Source organism: Dipodomys merriami, unplaced genomic scaffold, assembly GCF_024711535.1.
Source record: "Dipodomys merriami isolate MVZ:Mamm:240054 unplaced genomic scaffold, mDipMer1.0.p SCAF_55, whole genome shotgun sequence".
In the NCBI taxonomy this organism is placed as follows: domain Eukaryota; kingdom Metazoa; phylum Chordata; class Mammalia; order Rodentia; family Heteromyidae; genus Dipodomys; species Dipodomys merriami.
The window spans coordinates 5,909,772-5,926,494 of record NW_027206124.1 but is presented as its reverse complement, the minus strand read 5'-3'; the positions used below and the strand labels follow the sequence as shown (position 1 = coordinate 5,926,494).

The 16,723-nt window shown below is 40.1% G+C and overlaps 1 protein-coding gene across 3 annotated transcripts in view; it reads left to right on the top strand.

Moving 5' to 3' along the window:
* The window catches only part of Efcab6 (EF-hand calcium binding domain 6), a 173,874-nt gene that overhangs the window by 58,653 nt on the left and 98,498 nt on the right, over positions 1 to 16,723 (top strand). For all 3 annotated transcript variants that reach the window (XM_069999721.1, XM_069999723.1, XM_069999722.1), the window contains 2 exons: positions 1,252 to 1,364; positions 10,303 to 10,427. In XM_069999721.1, coding sequence (XP_069855822.1) covers positions 1,252 to 1,364; positions 10,303 to 10,427 — 238 coding nt within the window. The remainder of the gene's footprint in view (positions 1 to 1,251; positions 1,365 to 10,302; positions 10,428 to 16,723) is intronic.

The following is a 16,723-nucleotide window of genomic DNA, read 5'->3' as shown; positions in this document are numbered from 1 at the left end:
TGGCTCTGATAATTGTGTCTCTCCACCTTTTCTGGCGTAGGTGTGCTGGGCAGCTGCCTTCCTGTGTGGTGCTAAGGCTCGTTTTAGAGTCATCCTCCACAGGACACTGCCCCAGGCCTTCCTACCTGTGCTCCTCCACTGTGTCACAGCCCTCTGAATGTACCCACACCAAGTGAAAAGACTAGCCTTGGAGAAAGACCAGACTTGAGGAATGTTGGATTTTTCCCAGATGTTTTCAAGGCTGGGAGGAGCCTCTCACCAGCACACTGTGTTTGCCTGAGCAGCAGGCAGCCCTGCCCTTTCTGCATAGCTGGATTCTGCCAGGAATTCCTGCCTGCAGGAAGAGGCCAGGACTGGCCCTTAGATGCCAACTCTGAGTTGTCCAGTTTGCAGGAGGGAGGCTGAGGAGGAAGGATAGAGCTGGTTAGGGACTTTCTCTGCCAACATCTGGCAGCTGTCATCAGCTCCAGATAATTTTTCTTTTTAAAACAACAGACAAGCGTCATCAAAGTGGAAAAATAGGTAGGCTCTGAAATGCATCTATGACATTCTGTGTGAAATTTGGAAAACAGAAAAACAAATACTTTAATCATTACTAAATTTTTAGAAAGCATGAAATTAGATAATTATAGAAACTTAACACATATGGAGATAATATAACCAAACATTAAAAAAAAACGATTTTTTTAGAAATGTAATAACCTAGAAATTATCTAGAAAAAAACATTTATTAAGCAGCAGATTTGAATAATAGAAAAATCCATGAGAAATCCAAGCCTCCTATTCATTTCACTATATTCTAGGGATAGCCAATGATTTTTGTGTTTTAAACTTCTCATTGTATGTCAACACTATTGAATGCTTCAAGAAAAGCTACGCTTCCTCAGCCATTTGCTGTGTGCCTCAGTTTCTCCCTAGTGAAGGGGGTCAAAAAAACAGGAGATGTTATATTGATTGCCTCCTTGCTCATATCATCTCCCACCACTGATGACAGGAAGATGCTGGCCTGAGGGTCTGGCTGCCCCACTCCCAAGGAGGAGGTGCTGTAGGTTGAAGTTGGCAAGGCCCCTCCATATCCATCTTTGGGTAGAGGAAGTGGTCTCCTTCCAAGTGGGTTCTTTTTTTTTTTTTAAAATTCCAGTTGTCTGTTAGAAACAAGCATTAAAATCAGTGCCACTCCTCAGGTAAAAGACAGTTCAAACTTGCTTCATTTCAGACTTGATGTGACCGGATATCTAATTTGTATTTCAGGTTTTCCAAACACTACAGCCTTGATCAAGAGACTGCAGTGGATTACAGTGTATTCTTGAAGAACCTTAACATCAGCAATGACCTGAATGCTCGATATCTTTTAGGGAATCAAGGTAAGGGTTTAAAAAGTATACAGCTAAAGATGACAAGGACCTTTTCTTCTTCTCAGGCAGTGCTTCCAAATATGGAAAATGGCCATGCTGTCATTATTTATAAGAATAATACAAGCAGTGAACAACAGAAAAGGGTATGGGCGCCACTGCACAGCCACAAGCCCCAAAGGGCTGCTTGGAAGGGCGGCTTCCCACAGGGGCCACCCCCAGCTCTCGCGGAGTATCATTAAGGGAGATGTCTTGACCTTCTTCTTTCTGGTACCTATTTTGAAACAGTTTGAGAAAGAACATATTCTTGTAGTGGGAAAAAGTCTCATTGTAAAAGGTCCCAGTGTTGAGTAATTGACAATTAGCTGTGGAAAGCCAGGCATGGACTCCTGAGATGGAGACTTCTTTCTGCTCAGTTTGTCCTGACCATGTGCAGAGCTATCTGGCTCTAGAGTAGCTAGAGGGAGCAGGGGTCCCTGTTGTCTTGAGACAACAGCCCCACCTTTGTCTTTTCCTGCTGTGAGTGGGCTTAGCATGGGGTTCCCTGCCCAGGGCATTCTCTCCCCGGGACTGGCATAGTCAGCACTTGATACTTGTCCCATGCAACTTAGTTCAGTGAATACTTATGGAGCCCTTCTGTGGTTTGTAGGCTGAACAATGACAGATGCTCAGGTTCAGCCTGGTTTTGCTCACACAGATTGCTTGTAGCAGACTGCAGGACTCTGTAAAGCCGCCCCATCAGGCACTAGGCTAGACTTGCTCTTTATCATCTCGTCTTGTTCCAAGCAGGCTGTGAGGCTGCTACTAATGGGGATGAGCAAGAGATCGAAATAAACCATCAAACCAGTCCCACTACCCAGAAATAACCACTGCCAGCCTTATTCTTGGCATCTTCCCCTGCATATAAATGGAAAGGAGAGACAGAGAGACAGAAATGCACTTGCAAAAAATGAGTTCATGTAGATTTTATGTAAGAATTACTCGCACACGAGAGAATCAGAATAGAAATTGCATTGTAACAAGAAAACGGTGGCCCCACCTGGGCCGGACATTGGTCTGCAGCACACTTGCCCTTTCAGAATGCTGTGGACTTTCACTCCTGGCCTGCTGGCGGGAGTCCAGCTGTGGATAGGTTCAAGGTCCACTTAGAGTTTAACTTTCTCTTCCCGGCAGCCTAAAGCGCTTTGTTAATTTTTTCTGTTCATTTTTATTAGTGTACATTAATTGTTCAAAATAGTTTCATAATTATATTTTCATGCATGTTTGAGCATACTTTGATCATAGTTATCCCATTTATCTCCCATCTCCTAACCCCTTTCCTCCTCCCAAATACTCTCTCTGCCATCACCTATACTCTGCCATCACCTAGATACTCTGCTATCACCTAGTATCCTGTCACTTAGATATACTACCACCTAGATAGTCTACTGTCTAGAAGGGGTAGTTTACTCTCTTCTACTTTCATGTCTCCCTTCCTTCCTCCCTTCCTCCCTTCCTCTGTCCCTCTCTTCCTTTCCTTCCTTTCTTCCTTTCCTTCTTCCCTTCTTTCTTCCAGTCCATTTTGTAGACTGCCTCCTTATTCTGGTACTTGTTTACTTTGCTGTCCAGGAGCATTTTAGTTTGATGAAGTTTCATACTTCCTGAGTTGTCAGAGTTATAGTAAGAAAGTTGCTTAAAGTTTTTTTTAACCTCTTTACATTTAGGTTTTTTAAAAATCCATTTCAAGTGTTTTTATTTTTTATTTTTTGCTCAGAGTCTAGTTTCAGTCTGCTACAAGTGGAAACTCAGTTTCCCTCCACCATTTGTCCAAGAAGCCATCTCTCCAAGTGGCTCTGTGCCTCTTCTGTTGAAAGTCAGGACACTGTAGCCATGTGGGTCCACTTGTAGGCCTACTGTTCCACTAGCCTGTGTGTCTGCTTTGGTGCCAGTACCATGCTGTTTTTGTTACTATTGCTCTGTAGTATAGTGTTTTTACAGTTTGATCAATTCTGATCAATGCAGCAACCATGTAATAAACACCACAGGTAAAATAAAACCATTTCCACCACCAAAAGTTTTCTTTGTCAGACAGCTGCTGTCTCGTTTCTGTCTATACAAATCACAGCTTATGTTAATCTCTATATCACTAGAGTTCCAATTAAATGAAATCATGGTGCAAACATACAATACCATATTTTTTAATCTTCTTTTTCTCAGTGTGTTTTTAAGATATTCATCTGTTAACTAAGTTGACAATTTGTTCTTGTTCTCTTGATTTACCCTCTTCCCCTTTTCCATCGGACGGTTTTCAGGGCTGTTTCCAGGGTTTGTTTTTGAGATAAGTTCTCTGAAGCCCAGGCTGGGCTCCTGCCTGGGACTCCCCTGTGCTAGGATGACAGGTTTGTGTCACCATCCCTGGGTTCAAGTCTAGTCTTACGAACATAGTTTCTGTGAGTAGTCCTGGGCAAGTGTGGATGGGTTTCCTTACTTTTCTTAGGATTACCTGCTAAAGGACTGTTGATTCAGAGGCTGAATGGGTAGATCTTTATCAGAATGGCTAAGATGCTGTTTTCTTTTTTTAATTTTTTGTAGCATACACTATACAAAAATTGTTCAGTGTGAGATTTCCACAATGTATTCCAATCAATCTCAGTCTCCGTCACCCTCCCAAACCACCTTGTAATATAACTGGAAATTGGGTCTTGTGACATCTCCAGCATTGCTCTTTCTGGTCAGCTTTGTTTGGACTATTTGGGGTCTTTTGTGCCTCCATATGAATTTTAGAATTGATTCTTCTTTATATGTGAAGAATATCATTGCATTGAACCTTTAGATCACTTTGGTAATATACACAGTTTTGCAACTTTAATTCTGCCAATTCACAAACACCATCTGCAGTGTTTTCTTCCCATTTTTAAAAGATGTTTTAATCACTGTATTTTAGTAACCTAGCCTAGGACTTCTCCAAATACAGTAAATATATTTTTAATTTGAAAATTCAGTTCACTCTAAAGGTTTTTTTTTTAAAAAAGTAACATTATATATCTTTGAATAAATCATTCAATTTCCATTTTTCTTCTATTGTGTGGCACTAGGGTTTCAACTAGCACACTAGGGCCTTGTGCTTGCTAGGCAGGTACTCAATCACATGAGCCACACACTAACCATACCTCCAGCTCTCATTTTCCAGGTAGAAATAGTCCCCATGTTGGACTCCTTTTGTTTCCTGTAGCTATGTATTCCCTGCAAGTGCGTTGTCCCCCTGTCCTTTCCCTCTGCATTCACAGTGCCTCCTCTTCATGTCACTCAGCCCCCACCAAGGTCTGCTCCCTTCCTTGTTGATGCTTCTAATTGGCTTGTTAGTTCCATAATGTTTGCTTAGCTCCACTCTTGTTTTTCATCTGGTTTTATTGTTTTATCACCTCATCATCTTGAGCCCTTATTTTCCTGTATTCATGTACTTATAAGATATCCTGTCATTGTTTTTAATCTTGGCTTACATATTCCTGCAAAGCCGGCGCTTTGCCTTCTGTTCTTCCTCCTCCTCCTCCTCCTCCTCCTCCTCCTCCTCCTCCTCCTCCTCTTCCTTCTCCTCCTCCTTTTCGTTCTCAGTCCCTCCCTTTGTGTCCTGTACAGCATGCATTCATTTAAAGAAATTTGGGTAAATTGAGCATTTCCTATTCCATCTTATATCTCTACTGACATGTATTGTTCTCAGATGTTTTTGTGTTTGTTCTACATTTATGCTCTGCATCTTTGATTTCTCAGCAGCTACCTGTAGGTAGTCTGGGAGGTATAAGGACTTGACCGCGGCATGTCTCCAGTCTTGTCCCTGCCATGTTGCTGTTCCACGTGGGGCTTTTACAGTCACAGTAAACACTCAATACATGGCGATGGGTTTTGGTGTTCAGTTGGGATTTCCCATCTTCATTCATTATGAGTACATATTCTCAAACACTTATTTTAAATTTTAAGGAATATTAAAATACTCTGAAAATATTTGTCTGCTAATTCCAACTCATTGCAGGGGTTCATTTTTTCATTGATTTTGGCTTATTTTTCTTGGATATTGATCACAGTTTGCTGTTCTAGTAGTTTGGGAATTTGGCCTGGCAGTTGTAAATTTTGTGTGATAAAGATGATGGATTATTTCATGCTCCTTTGCAGAATTTGAGTTTTTGTTCTAGAAGCCAGTTTCCTTGACTGCTCATACTCTTAATGTCGCCCTGCTGCAGGGTGGTGGCTGATGTCTGGGTTGTTCTTGTCTCATCACTGGACAGCCTGCTCTTGCTGTGCATTGGACTTCAGAGGTTAGCAAGAGATTTGGGCAGTTTATCCCTGGATTTCTGAGCCCCTCTTCATGCCTGTCTTTGATGGTTTCCATCCCTCTTTCCCAGCTCAAGACATAGTCTTGACCCAGATTTATAGCCCAGGGTTAGCCACCTAGCAACTCTCTGGCTGAAGCCGCCCCTCCGCACAAAGCCAGGTAATAGGGGATTGAGTATGAGTCACAGTTCCAGTGTGTACTTCCACTGGGGTCTGCTCTCAGCCCCTGTCAATGCCTTCAGATGTGGTTGTTTGTATTTTATAATTGTTATCTGCCAAGGATTTTGGTTTAATAAGAGCTCATCTGCCAGCATTGGAAGCAAAGACTCTGGCTGCTCATATTAAACATTATTTTGCTATTTTGTTTTGTTTAGTATTTTCCTCTTTTGCTTATTAGGTGCTGTAAGAGGGCAACCTCTATAATACAACTGTAATTTCTATAATTTTCTCTTTCATGTTCTTCTTAGTGTATACCTAATAGAGTTTCAGTTTAACACAAAACCCAACCCCCACCCCCCAAGCCACATACATTGTATCTACCACTGGCAGCTAGCTTTCTTTGTTTATAACACATAAAGTAACAGTGCCTCTTACAACAAAAGGCCTCTTTGATTTGATCAGGTGTAAGACCTCTCAGCAGGCTTCTCCTCTGCATCAGATGCCACACTCTCTTAACTTCCTGTTGCTGCCTCCTTCCTGGCTCATTCCACAGCAGGGGCCTTTTCCCAGTACCTGTCTGCCTCCCCCAAGTCCTGGAGATCCCCTTGGAAAATGTCATACTCAAGCTTCTTTTCCCATTGAATACCAACTGTATAACTTTTGTCATTGGCTTCAAATCCTTCAGTCAGCAACAGAGTTCTTTTGTGGACATTCTAGATTAAGGAACCAGCAGCTGGGGCTCTTGGCATGTCCCATTTCACCTCTAGGTCTTCCTTTCTTCCTTTCTCCCTTCTTGATATAATTCTGACTTCATCTTCTATTTCTGCTGTATTTGTTTATTTTTGTGCCTCTTTTTGTTTAGTCTTCATGTCTAGAATGATTCATTTCCAGCTTTGCTGATGTATCATCAACAAAGAAAAATACTCTGTGTTTGAGGTCTATACTCTGATGTTTTGATACACATGTACACTGAAGTGATTACCCAGGTCAAGTTAACTCACACACCTGCCATCTCCTATCGGTATGTTTTTGGCATGTGGCTGGAAAGTTTTATAATGACTATAGTTAATAGCACTGTACTTTATAGTGTGAATGTTTTTTTTTTTCTTTTCTTGAGTTCTACCATCTAGTTTCTGAGTTTTTCTTACTTGGGTTGCTACTGTCCTACCAGATGTCCCTTTACTAAAGAAATTTCTTAGTCATGGACCTACAGCTGATATCCTTGAGTGTCTGCCAGGAGCCAGGCAAGTGCACGTGATAGCTCCTGTGAGTGCACGTGATAGCTCATGCAAGTGCACGTGATGGCTCAGGCCAGTACCTGTGACAGGTCATGTGCACACAGGTACTCTCTCCCCTGTCATTTTGCCCGTGAGGAGACAAAAGCAGAGAGTGTGTGGCTTGGGCAGTGGCAGAGGCAGTAGTCACAGGCAGGTAGCCTTGTCCAGCCTCCGGGATGCTCCCTTGGTCCTGTGTCCCCCTTGTGTCTGTCACTGACTTTGGAGCTCGTTTTGGGAAAGGCCTCGGGGCACCCATACAGTAGTGGAGGCACGTCACCTCCAATTCTTGTAGAGCAGCACCCAGTGTCTTCATATTCTTTGCTGTCTCTATGATGTCTGTAGCATTTTTGGAAAATATACTTGAGTGGAAAAGTCACAAAATGTACTTCACCAATTTGCATTTATTTCAAATGCTTTACTTTCCTGGTTAAGCACAATTCCACATAGTTCTTTACATCCATCTCTAGTTATGAACTCCCACTGTAAATGATGAATGATAGCATTTCCCTGCTGTATGTAAATTTTTTAAAAAATGTCTTGAAGAACTCAGAGCTGTTTACAGAGCCACTGATATTCTTACTCTGTAAGGCTGTCTGTAGTTGGAGCAACTTGTTATCTTTGACTTTTCTAAATATAGAACAATATTTCCCATTAAGTTTGTATATTTCTGTTTCCACTGCACTTGCATCCTTGGGAAGCCAGGACATCATAGGCACTGTCTATTTAGGTACATAAGAACTCTCTTGGGTGAATCTCCTGTTAGCTGCATTTTGGATGGGCCTGGCTTTGTGTTTCTTCTGTGTCCTTGGAATCAGCAAGAGTCCTTTTGAGAGAGACTTGTAACATGTGGCTCAGTGGTGGGGCACTTGACTTCCATGGGCAAGGCCCTGAGTTCCATGCTGAGCACCAAAAATAATTAGGCAGAGGGGAAGGGGTGGGGGTGGAGGGCTCCTTTCAAAGAAAGGAAGGCAGAGGTAGTGGGAATTGCACAAACCTTGTTGAGAGGGAGTCACAGAGGATACAAAACTAGATCCTAACCCCATTCAAGGTTCCAGACAGCAGGTTTCCAGCGGATGCCCACATCTCCATCTCCCAGAGCCCAGCTGCCTTAGGGTACTGTGCATGTACGCATGCATGTGCACATGTGTGTGTGTGCGTGTGCACATGTGTATGTTTCTGTCTTAGAATTCCAGCACACACAGAGAATAGGATGCAGTACCAGAAAGCTGGCGCAGAGCCCAGGGCTAGCTTGACCAGGTCAGAGCCTGGCTCTGTCCATTCCTAGTTCTCTTGTTCCAAGCACCCAAGGCTGGAATATTCCACATGGAGCTTGAGAGGATGGTGTTATGTTTTATTATGTAGCCCAGAGGGGCCACTAAGGGAGACTTGCTTTTGTTTGGTTTGGGTTTTTTTCTTTTGGAGATAGGAAATGAGATACCAGATGACTGGCAGTTTGTGAGCTGCAGCTGAATTAAGTGTGCTTCATTGCGCTGAAGCTTATTTGCAGACATTTTAGGAAATAAATCTGGGAAACCATTTGTGATTCTTTGCAGTCAACTTTGAAAAAGAAAATGGCTATACTTTAGATTTATCTTATTCTCTTCTCTTAAAATGTAATGCATGCTTATTTGACAAAAGCTGGGAGACATAAAAACATAAAATGACAATCCCTTGAAAGCTACCTCCAGAGTCCTGTCACTTCCTGCTGTGTGTGTTGCCCTCCTGGAATCCTGTTTCCTGGTTCTTACATAGATAGATGGGTAAGGAGATAGGAAGACTTAAAACATCAGTGTCAAAAATGAACATTAAATCACATCATGAAGCTGGGCGCTGGTGGCTAATGCCTGTCCTAGCTATTCAGGAGGCTGAGATCTGAGGATCACAGTTCAAAGCCAGCCTGGGAAGGAAAAGTCCGTGAGACTCTTTATCTCCAATAAACTGCTCAGAAAACTGGAAGTGGCGCTGTGTCTCTCAAGTGGTAGAGCGCTCACATTGAGCTGAAGAGCTTAGGGACAGCACCCAGGCCCAGAGTTCAAGCCCCACGACTGACAAAAAAATAAAAATAAAAATAAATCACATCATGTTTACAATCATGAAGCAATGTATCTCCAGGAAAATTGTTTACACACATGTCTTTGTTTTTGATGTCCATGCACCACTTCATAAATTGGGTAATCCTCTGATTTATAAGATTCATTCTCCATTACTTGGTATTCAGAATGCTTCAAGTTTTTTCTCTTATGAACAGTGCAGAAATGTCAATGTCCATTTTCATTTGCTGTGTGAGCCAGTTGTTCCATGTTCTAGCATGCAGTGTTAGAAGACCATGTGAGGATTCACACACCAGTGTTTATATAAAGCCAGAACTGATAGTCAGCTTTCTCTCTAATCTCAATCCATATGACATGTATGTAGAAAATGTACTGTTTGTATTTTTGTCAGTTGTGGGGGTTGAACTCTGGGCCTGGGTGCTGTCCCTGCACTCTTTAGCTCAAGGCACGTGCTCTACCACTTGAGCCACAGTGCCACTTCCAGTTTTCTGGTGGTTCATTGGAGATAAGAGTCTCATGGACTTTCCTGCCTGGGCTGGCTTTGAACTGTGATCCTCAGATCTCAGGATTATAGTCGTGAGCCACCGGTGCCCACCCTCAGTCACCAGTTTCTAATGTAGATATTCTACAAGACATTTATATCCATCTCATTGGTTCATAAGGGTCACTAATATATTTTAAAAATTAACATTAAAACAATAGTTTCCCCACTCATTTTTCTTTCAGCTATTTGTGATATTCTTATTGGATCTAACCATTAGTTAAATAACTTGTGGATTTAATGTTTTCCTTGGAAAATTCATGCTAAGATTATGTACTATATCAATAGTCACTTTAATTTTCTACTATTTTAACTGTAATTTTCTTCTACTAGCTTTATTTTTCTATTTCATGTACATTTCATTCTATCAAGGGTTTATCTGCTGAAGATTCTGTTTTTTCTTCAATATTTATACAAATAAATTGTATCTCAATACAAGTTACTAGGTGGTTCATCCTTTCTCTGGTTTCTGATGGTTGTGGAGAGAACATATTTAAACATACCCAGTGGTGGTTAAGGGGAGGGACTATTTAAATCCACTCAGTGGCAGTTAAGGGGGAGATATTTAAAGGTACCTTTAACAGTGTAGATCAACTAGAGTTACTTTGTTTTCCCAGAGATCCCAAGGGAGAGTCACTCAACCAGAAGTTCCAAGAATGAACTAATCCTCGATTCTGAGTTATCTGAAGATATGTGGAAAAATTGCTCCTTGAGTGACATTCAAAATATCCTTAGCCAAGAGGTAAGAATATCTTCCTAAAGGAATAGTCATCTGCAGTGTGAGTTCAGCAGAGTAGACAACATGGAATCCATCACGTCCTGACACAATTTCTAAAATATGTTTTGATCCTACCCACAAATCCTCACACTGCAGGCCGCCTCCATCTCCTAGCAACCGTGTGTGTTCACAGTGGAGATAGGAGGGAAAAGTCATTTCTAAGGAAACCTCCATGCTGCTTCCATGTGCATGCTTATAAGTATAAAAAACTCATAGAAAGAAATCCTGGGACTTGGTTAGGTCTTCCCTAATTATTAGATTGGAAAATTCCATATCCTACTACAGCTGAGTACACACACACACACACACATACACACACACACACATACACACACACACACACGCTATATATAAATATATATGTATATATGGTATATGTGTATACGTTGTATATATATGGTATGTATATGATATATATGGTATATATATATGGCATATATACAATATATGGTATATGTATGAACATATATAATGTATATATACATCATATATATGATATGTACCACATATATGGTGTGTACCATATATATGGTATGTGTATAGTGTGTTTGTGTGTGTGTGTGTGTATATATATAATAAAAGGCCAACCCTCCTACAAGTAAAGCATTTTGGAAAGGTATGATAAGATGTGGCACTGGTATAGAAATACATACACATATTGATCTGCAGGGATAGCAGAGCCTAGTGTGGTGGCTCCCACATGCACTCATAGCTACTTGGGAAGCAGAAATTGAGAGGATCACAGTTAGAAACAAACCTGGGAAAAAGACTTCATGAGACCCATCTCCAATAGCTGAGCAAGGTGGTGCACACCAGAAAGAAAAAACAAGCAAGTAAGCAAGAAGGAAGGAAGGACAGAAAGAAAGAAGGAAAGAGAGAGAGAAAGAGAGAAAGAAAGAGAGAGGGAAAGAAAGAGAAAGAAGGAAGGAAAAAAGGAAGGGAAGTAGGAAAGAAGAGAAGGAAGGAAGGAGGAGAAAGAGAAGAAAAGGAAAGTTGACTAATGGATTAGTTGTTGATATGTGTGAATTTAGCCTATGATATGAGCCCTTTCAGTAAAGTATGGAGGGCAGGTATGAGTTACTCAGTAATTACTTGGAGACAATTCAATAGCCAGACTTTCTGGGGAGGCTTACAACTTTTTCTCTCTCCACAAAAAATAATAAATTCTATATTCATCATCTATTTTAATCTAGAATGAACAGTGTGTATGTGATGTTAGTCATTGGACCATGAGGAGCAAGTCCTTCTGCTGTTGAGTTCATATCCCATCCCAGGTGACAAGTATTTTGATGTTGAAATTTGAAATAGTTTTAAAAGATGAAGGCCAAAATTCATTAAAAAAGACAACATTTGAGTACATGAACATGAAAAAGATTTTATACAGCAAAACTGTACAAAATATAAAAATATAACAAACGTGGCAAAATATGTACAACATGCACTGGCAAATAATAATTGTTCCTAAATTATCAAGATGAACTTTCCAATAGAAAAATATGAGAAAATCTAACAAAGCCAGTGTTAACAAGAGTCTTAGAGAAATGAGCACTTTAATATCTGTACTTTGTTAGTAACAGAATGGCTATCATAAAAACATGACTATATATAAGCAATTCTGAAAAGTACAAAGAAGTAATAAATTACTCGCAGTCTACCAGTCAGCAACATCAAAGGCAACATTTGGTGAACATCATTCTAGACCTTTCATTCATGTAAAAAAGAGTGGCTGCATCAGTGGGTATGTGAGGATAGAAACAATTTTATAATCATCTAGACATGTGGTGGCTCACGGCTATAATTCCAGCATTGGGGAGACTGAGGCAGGAGGATCATGAATTCAAGGTCAACATGAGCTACACAGTGGGATCCCATTTTTAAAAAAAGAGAACAGTGTGGTGTGGTGTGTTCTTCCTAGAAATTAAAACATATGTAGTTTATGTTTCCTTAACTTGGTCACCATCCTAGCTAGCCCTTTGATGGGCTTCCCATAACCGGGTGGTAGTCTCAGTGTCTTATGGGTGTTCTGTCCATCTCCACACAGCTCCACCAGTTAGGTGCTGTTATCTCAGTCTTAAGGTGAGGGAACTGAGGCCTAAAGGGGTTAGAGATGGAGGAGGCAAGGTGAGGCAGAGAGAGGTTAGATACGGAGGCAAGGTAATGCATGGAGAGGTTAGGTGACATGACAGTAAATCCGAGAGCCAAGTCTAAACAAGCTACACCGCACAGCTCTAGCGTCTTAGCTGCTAAAACCACAAAGCTGTCATTTATAGCTGATGGGTAAATGATCCACAAAAACTAACATAATTTACAACCAATAAACCATCACTGCAGAAGTTACTGAAAGGAATTGTACACATGGAAGAGGAAGATAAACATAACCATGACAATGGAGGGAAATTAAATCCCACCAAATGAGCTAAGCAAATGAAGAGTAGGAAAGAATCAAACACTATAAAACAACAAAATGGCAAAAATTACAACGTAGCTCTCAAAAATAACACTGGTCTCAATTCTCTGAAGGCAAGTTGGATTAAAAAGCATGGCCCAATCATTTGTACCCTACACTAAAGTTCATTGACATAGGATAAAAGGGTGCATAAAGATCTAACAAGCAAATGGACCCTGGAAGCAAACAGAAGTAAATATTGTTACTTGAGAAAGTAGACTTCAGACCAAAGTCAGAAGAGAAAAAGAAAGTCATTTCATATTAATAAATGGAACAATCCATCAGAGGGAAATAACAATGGCTAACATCTCTGCACTGATATCAGTGCACTCAACTTTATTAAAAAAACACTAGTGGACTTTAAAAGTACATAAGGACCCTCCACACCCAACAGTTATAGTGGGAGGCTTCAACACCCCACTGCTACCAAGAGAGAGGGAAAAAAATAAGCAAGGAAACCTCACAATGAAATAATGCTATAGACCACATGGACTTGTCACACATCTACAAAGTTTCCTGCAACAGCGCCATGAAATAGTCTCCAAAACAGATCGTAGTTCAGTGCATGAAGCACTGAACAACTTTCTTCATTCTATCAGACTATAATAGTACAAAAGTAGAATTCAGCAAAAGAGACTTCAAAAAATATTCAAATACATGGATATTGAACAACAATTCGTTGAATGATTAGTAAGTCATTGAAGAAATATGGGAGAAATCCCCAAAGTTCCCAGAATGAGACACAGCCCATCAGTACTTTGGGACACAGCAATGGCTATGAGCATATATATCTAGATCTAGATGATATAGATCTTCTAGATGGATAGCAATCTCAAGTAAATATCCTGATGTGTCTCAGGCTCCTAGGAAAGAAAAAAACAAGAACTAGCCAAACTCAAAATTAGTAGCTAGAAAGAAGTAATAATGATTAGGGAAGAAATAAATTAAATTGGAACAAAAATAAACCCCTATACAATGCAATGAAAAGTTGGTTCTTTGAAAAGACGACGGAAGCTGATGAACCCTTAGCTCAGAGGGGGAGGGAAAAGACTTAAAGAAGTAAACGCAGAGATGAGAACCGAGCTTTCAAAACAAATACCACCAAAACCAGAGATTGCCTGGGGATACTTTGAAAGCTTGTATTCAAATTAGCTGGGACATGCAGAAGAAATGGATATATTTCTGAGATTTATTTGATCAAAATTGAGGGTATAAGTCACCAAAATAGGTCTACAAGAAGTAATGAGTTTGAAGGAGTAATAAATAAAGAGCCTCAAAACAAAGACCCAGAACCTGATGGATTCACTGGCTAAATTCCACCAGACCTTTAAAGAAAATTGGAACACTAACATTCCTCAAATTTTCTGTGAAATAGAAAGGAAACGAACACTTCCAAACTAATTTTGTGAAGCCAAGATTATACTGATTCCAAAACTAGACAAGGACACAACAAAAAAGAGAATTATAGGCCAATCTTTTTGATGAAAATTGATACAGAAATTCTCAGTGAGATATGTTCAAACTGAATTTAACAACATACCACAAGATAATACACCATGATTGTATTGGTTTCATTCCACGTATGTAAGATTAGTTCAACATACATAAATCAAGAAATGTGATACAGTGCATTAACTGAATCAAAGATAAAAAGTATCATGTGATCATCTCGATTGATGCAGAAAAAGTTCATCATAAAAAAACTTTGAATAAACTAAAAGCAGAAGGTATGTACCTAAACATAATAAAGCCAATATATGACAAACTAACTAAATGGAGGAAAAGTGAAGTCATTTCCTCTCCATTCTATCTAATTTAATATAGTACTGGGATTCCAAATCAGGGCAATAGGCAACAGAAAGAATTTTTTTAAAAGTGTCCAATCAAACCAGGCGCTGGTGACTCACATACAATCTATAATCCTAGCTACTCAGGAGGCTGAGATCTGAGGATCACAGTTCGAAGCAACCTGGGCAGGAAAGTCCATGAGACTCTTCTCTCCAATTAACCACTCAGAAAACAGGAAGTGGTAGTGTTCTAGCCCTGGGCAACAAAAAGCCCAGAGACAGCACCCAAGCCCTGAGTTCAAGCCCCATGACCCCCCCCCATACACAAAAAATCCAATTATGTTATTGACTGTACATTATGTGGAAAATACCAGTAGCTTGCATTTGTAACTTGTGGGCAGGATGGGACGGGCTACCTGGGGGAAAGCAAAGGAAGGGGGTGACACTGTCCAAAAAAATAAATGTAGTCTTATGAAATGGTAACCCCTATACAACAATAACAAAAATAACAATAATAACAAAAATTATCTTTTCTAATCCAAATAATAAAGAAGCCAAAGGACCCCTATCTGCAGATGCTATGAGCCGATAACTAAATACCTAAATATACTAAAGATCTCACCTCAGACTTCTAGATCTGCTAAACAACTTTGACCTTGTAGCCGGATAAAAACAATCAGCATACAAAAAGTAAGCTGGTGAAGAAACGAGAACAGTTCCACTCACAAAAAAACTTAAATGGCTATAATAATGAAAGCAGCCTACAAATTCAATGCAATTTCCATCAAATTCCCAATGTCATTCTTCACAGAAATAGAAAAGTCAGTTCTAAACTTCACCTGGAAACACAAAAGACCTCGAATTGCAATCTTGAGGAAAAAAAATAAAAGCAATGTTGGCACTATCAAAATACAATACCAGTCTCTAAATTATACTTCAGAGCCATAGTAATTAGAGCCGTATGGTAATAACACAAAAAGAGACATGAAAACCAAGATACAAAATAGAAGATGCAGAAATAAATCCATGAGGCTTCACGCATCTGATTTTTTACAAAGGTGCCCAGAATGTACATTGGAAAAAAGACGGCCTTTGGACAAATGGTGCCAGAAAGACTGGATATCCACCCATGGGAGACTGAACTCAGGTCCCCTACTCCCCCTGTGCTAGTCAGGTCTGTTGACCAAAGATCTTAACATAAGGCCTACATCTTTGAAAAAAATAATAGGGAACAACTTTAGAACATATCAGTATAGGCAGTACCTTTCTGAACAGATACTTCTCAAATGAAGAAGTACAAATGATCAGTAAATACTTGAAGAAATGCTCAAAAATTGCAAGTTTGAAAGGAAATGCATATCAAAATGATGTTGGGATTTCATCTCCAACAGTCAGAATAGCCTTAATCAGAAAACAAAACAAAACAAAACAAAAAAACCCTAGCAGGTTACAGAGACAAAGGAAGCTGTGCACAGTAAACTAGCGCAACCGCTATAGAAGTCTCTACAGAAGCTCTTTAGACAAATGCCACATCTTCCAGCAGCACCACGCTCGTTTATCCGAAGGAACATCATTCAAGATGCAGCTGGGGCACTGGGGCAGCCATATTCACTGCATCCCCATTTACAACAGCCAAGTGTGGGAACAGCCAGATACCCTGGATGAAGAATCGAGAGAATATGGTACAAGCACGCAAGGGAGCGTTATTCAGATACAAAGAATGAAAGGATGCCATTTACAGGGAAATGGATGGGACCAGAGATTGTTAAGGGAAGTCAGCTAGGTTCAGAAGGGAAAAGATTGCATGCTTTCTCTCATATGTAAAAGATGAACATATATGTAAACACACATAGGATCACAAACACACATATGTAAAGACATATATACATATACATATGCATATATGTATATATATGTGGAACTGAAGAGAGGAAAACAATGCTAGAAGGTGAACAATTCTGAAATACCTGCATCTAGGAATGAAGACAGCCAAGCAAAACTCACTGAAAACTGTTGACTAACAGGAT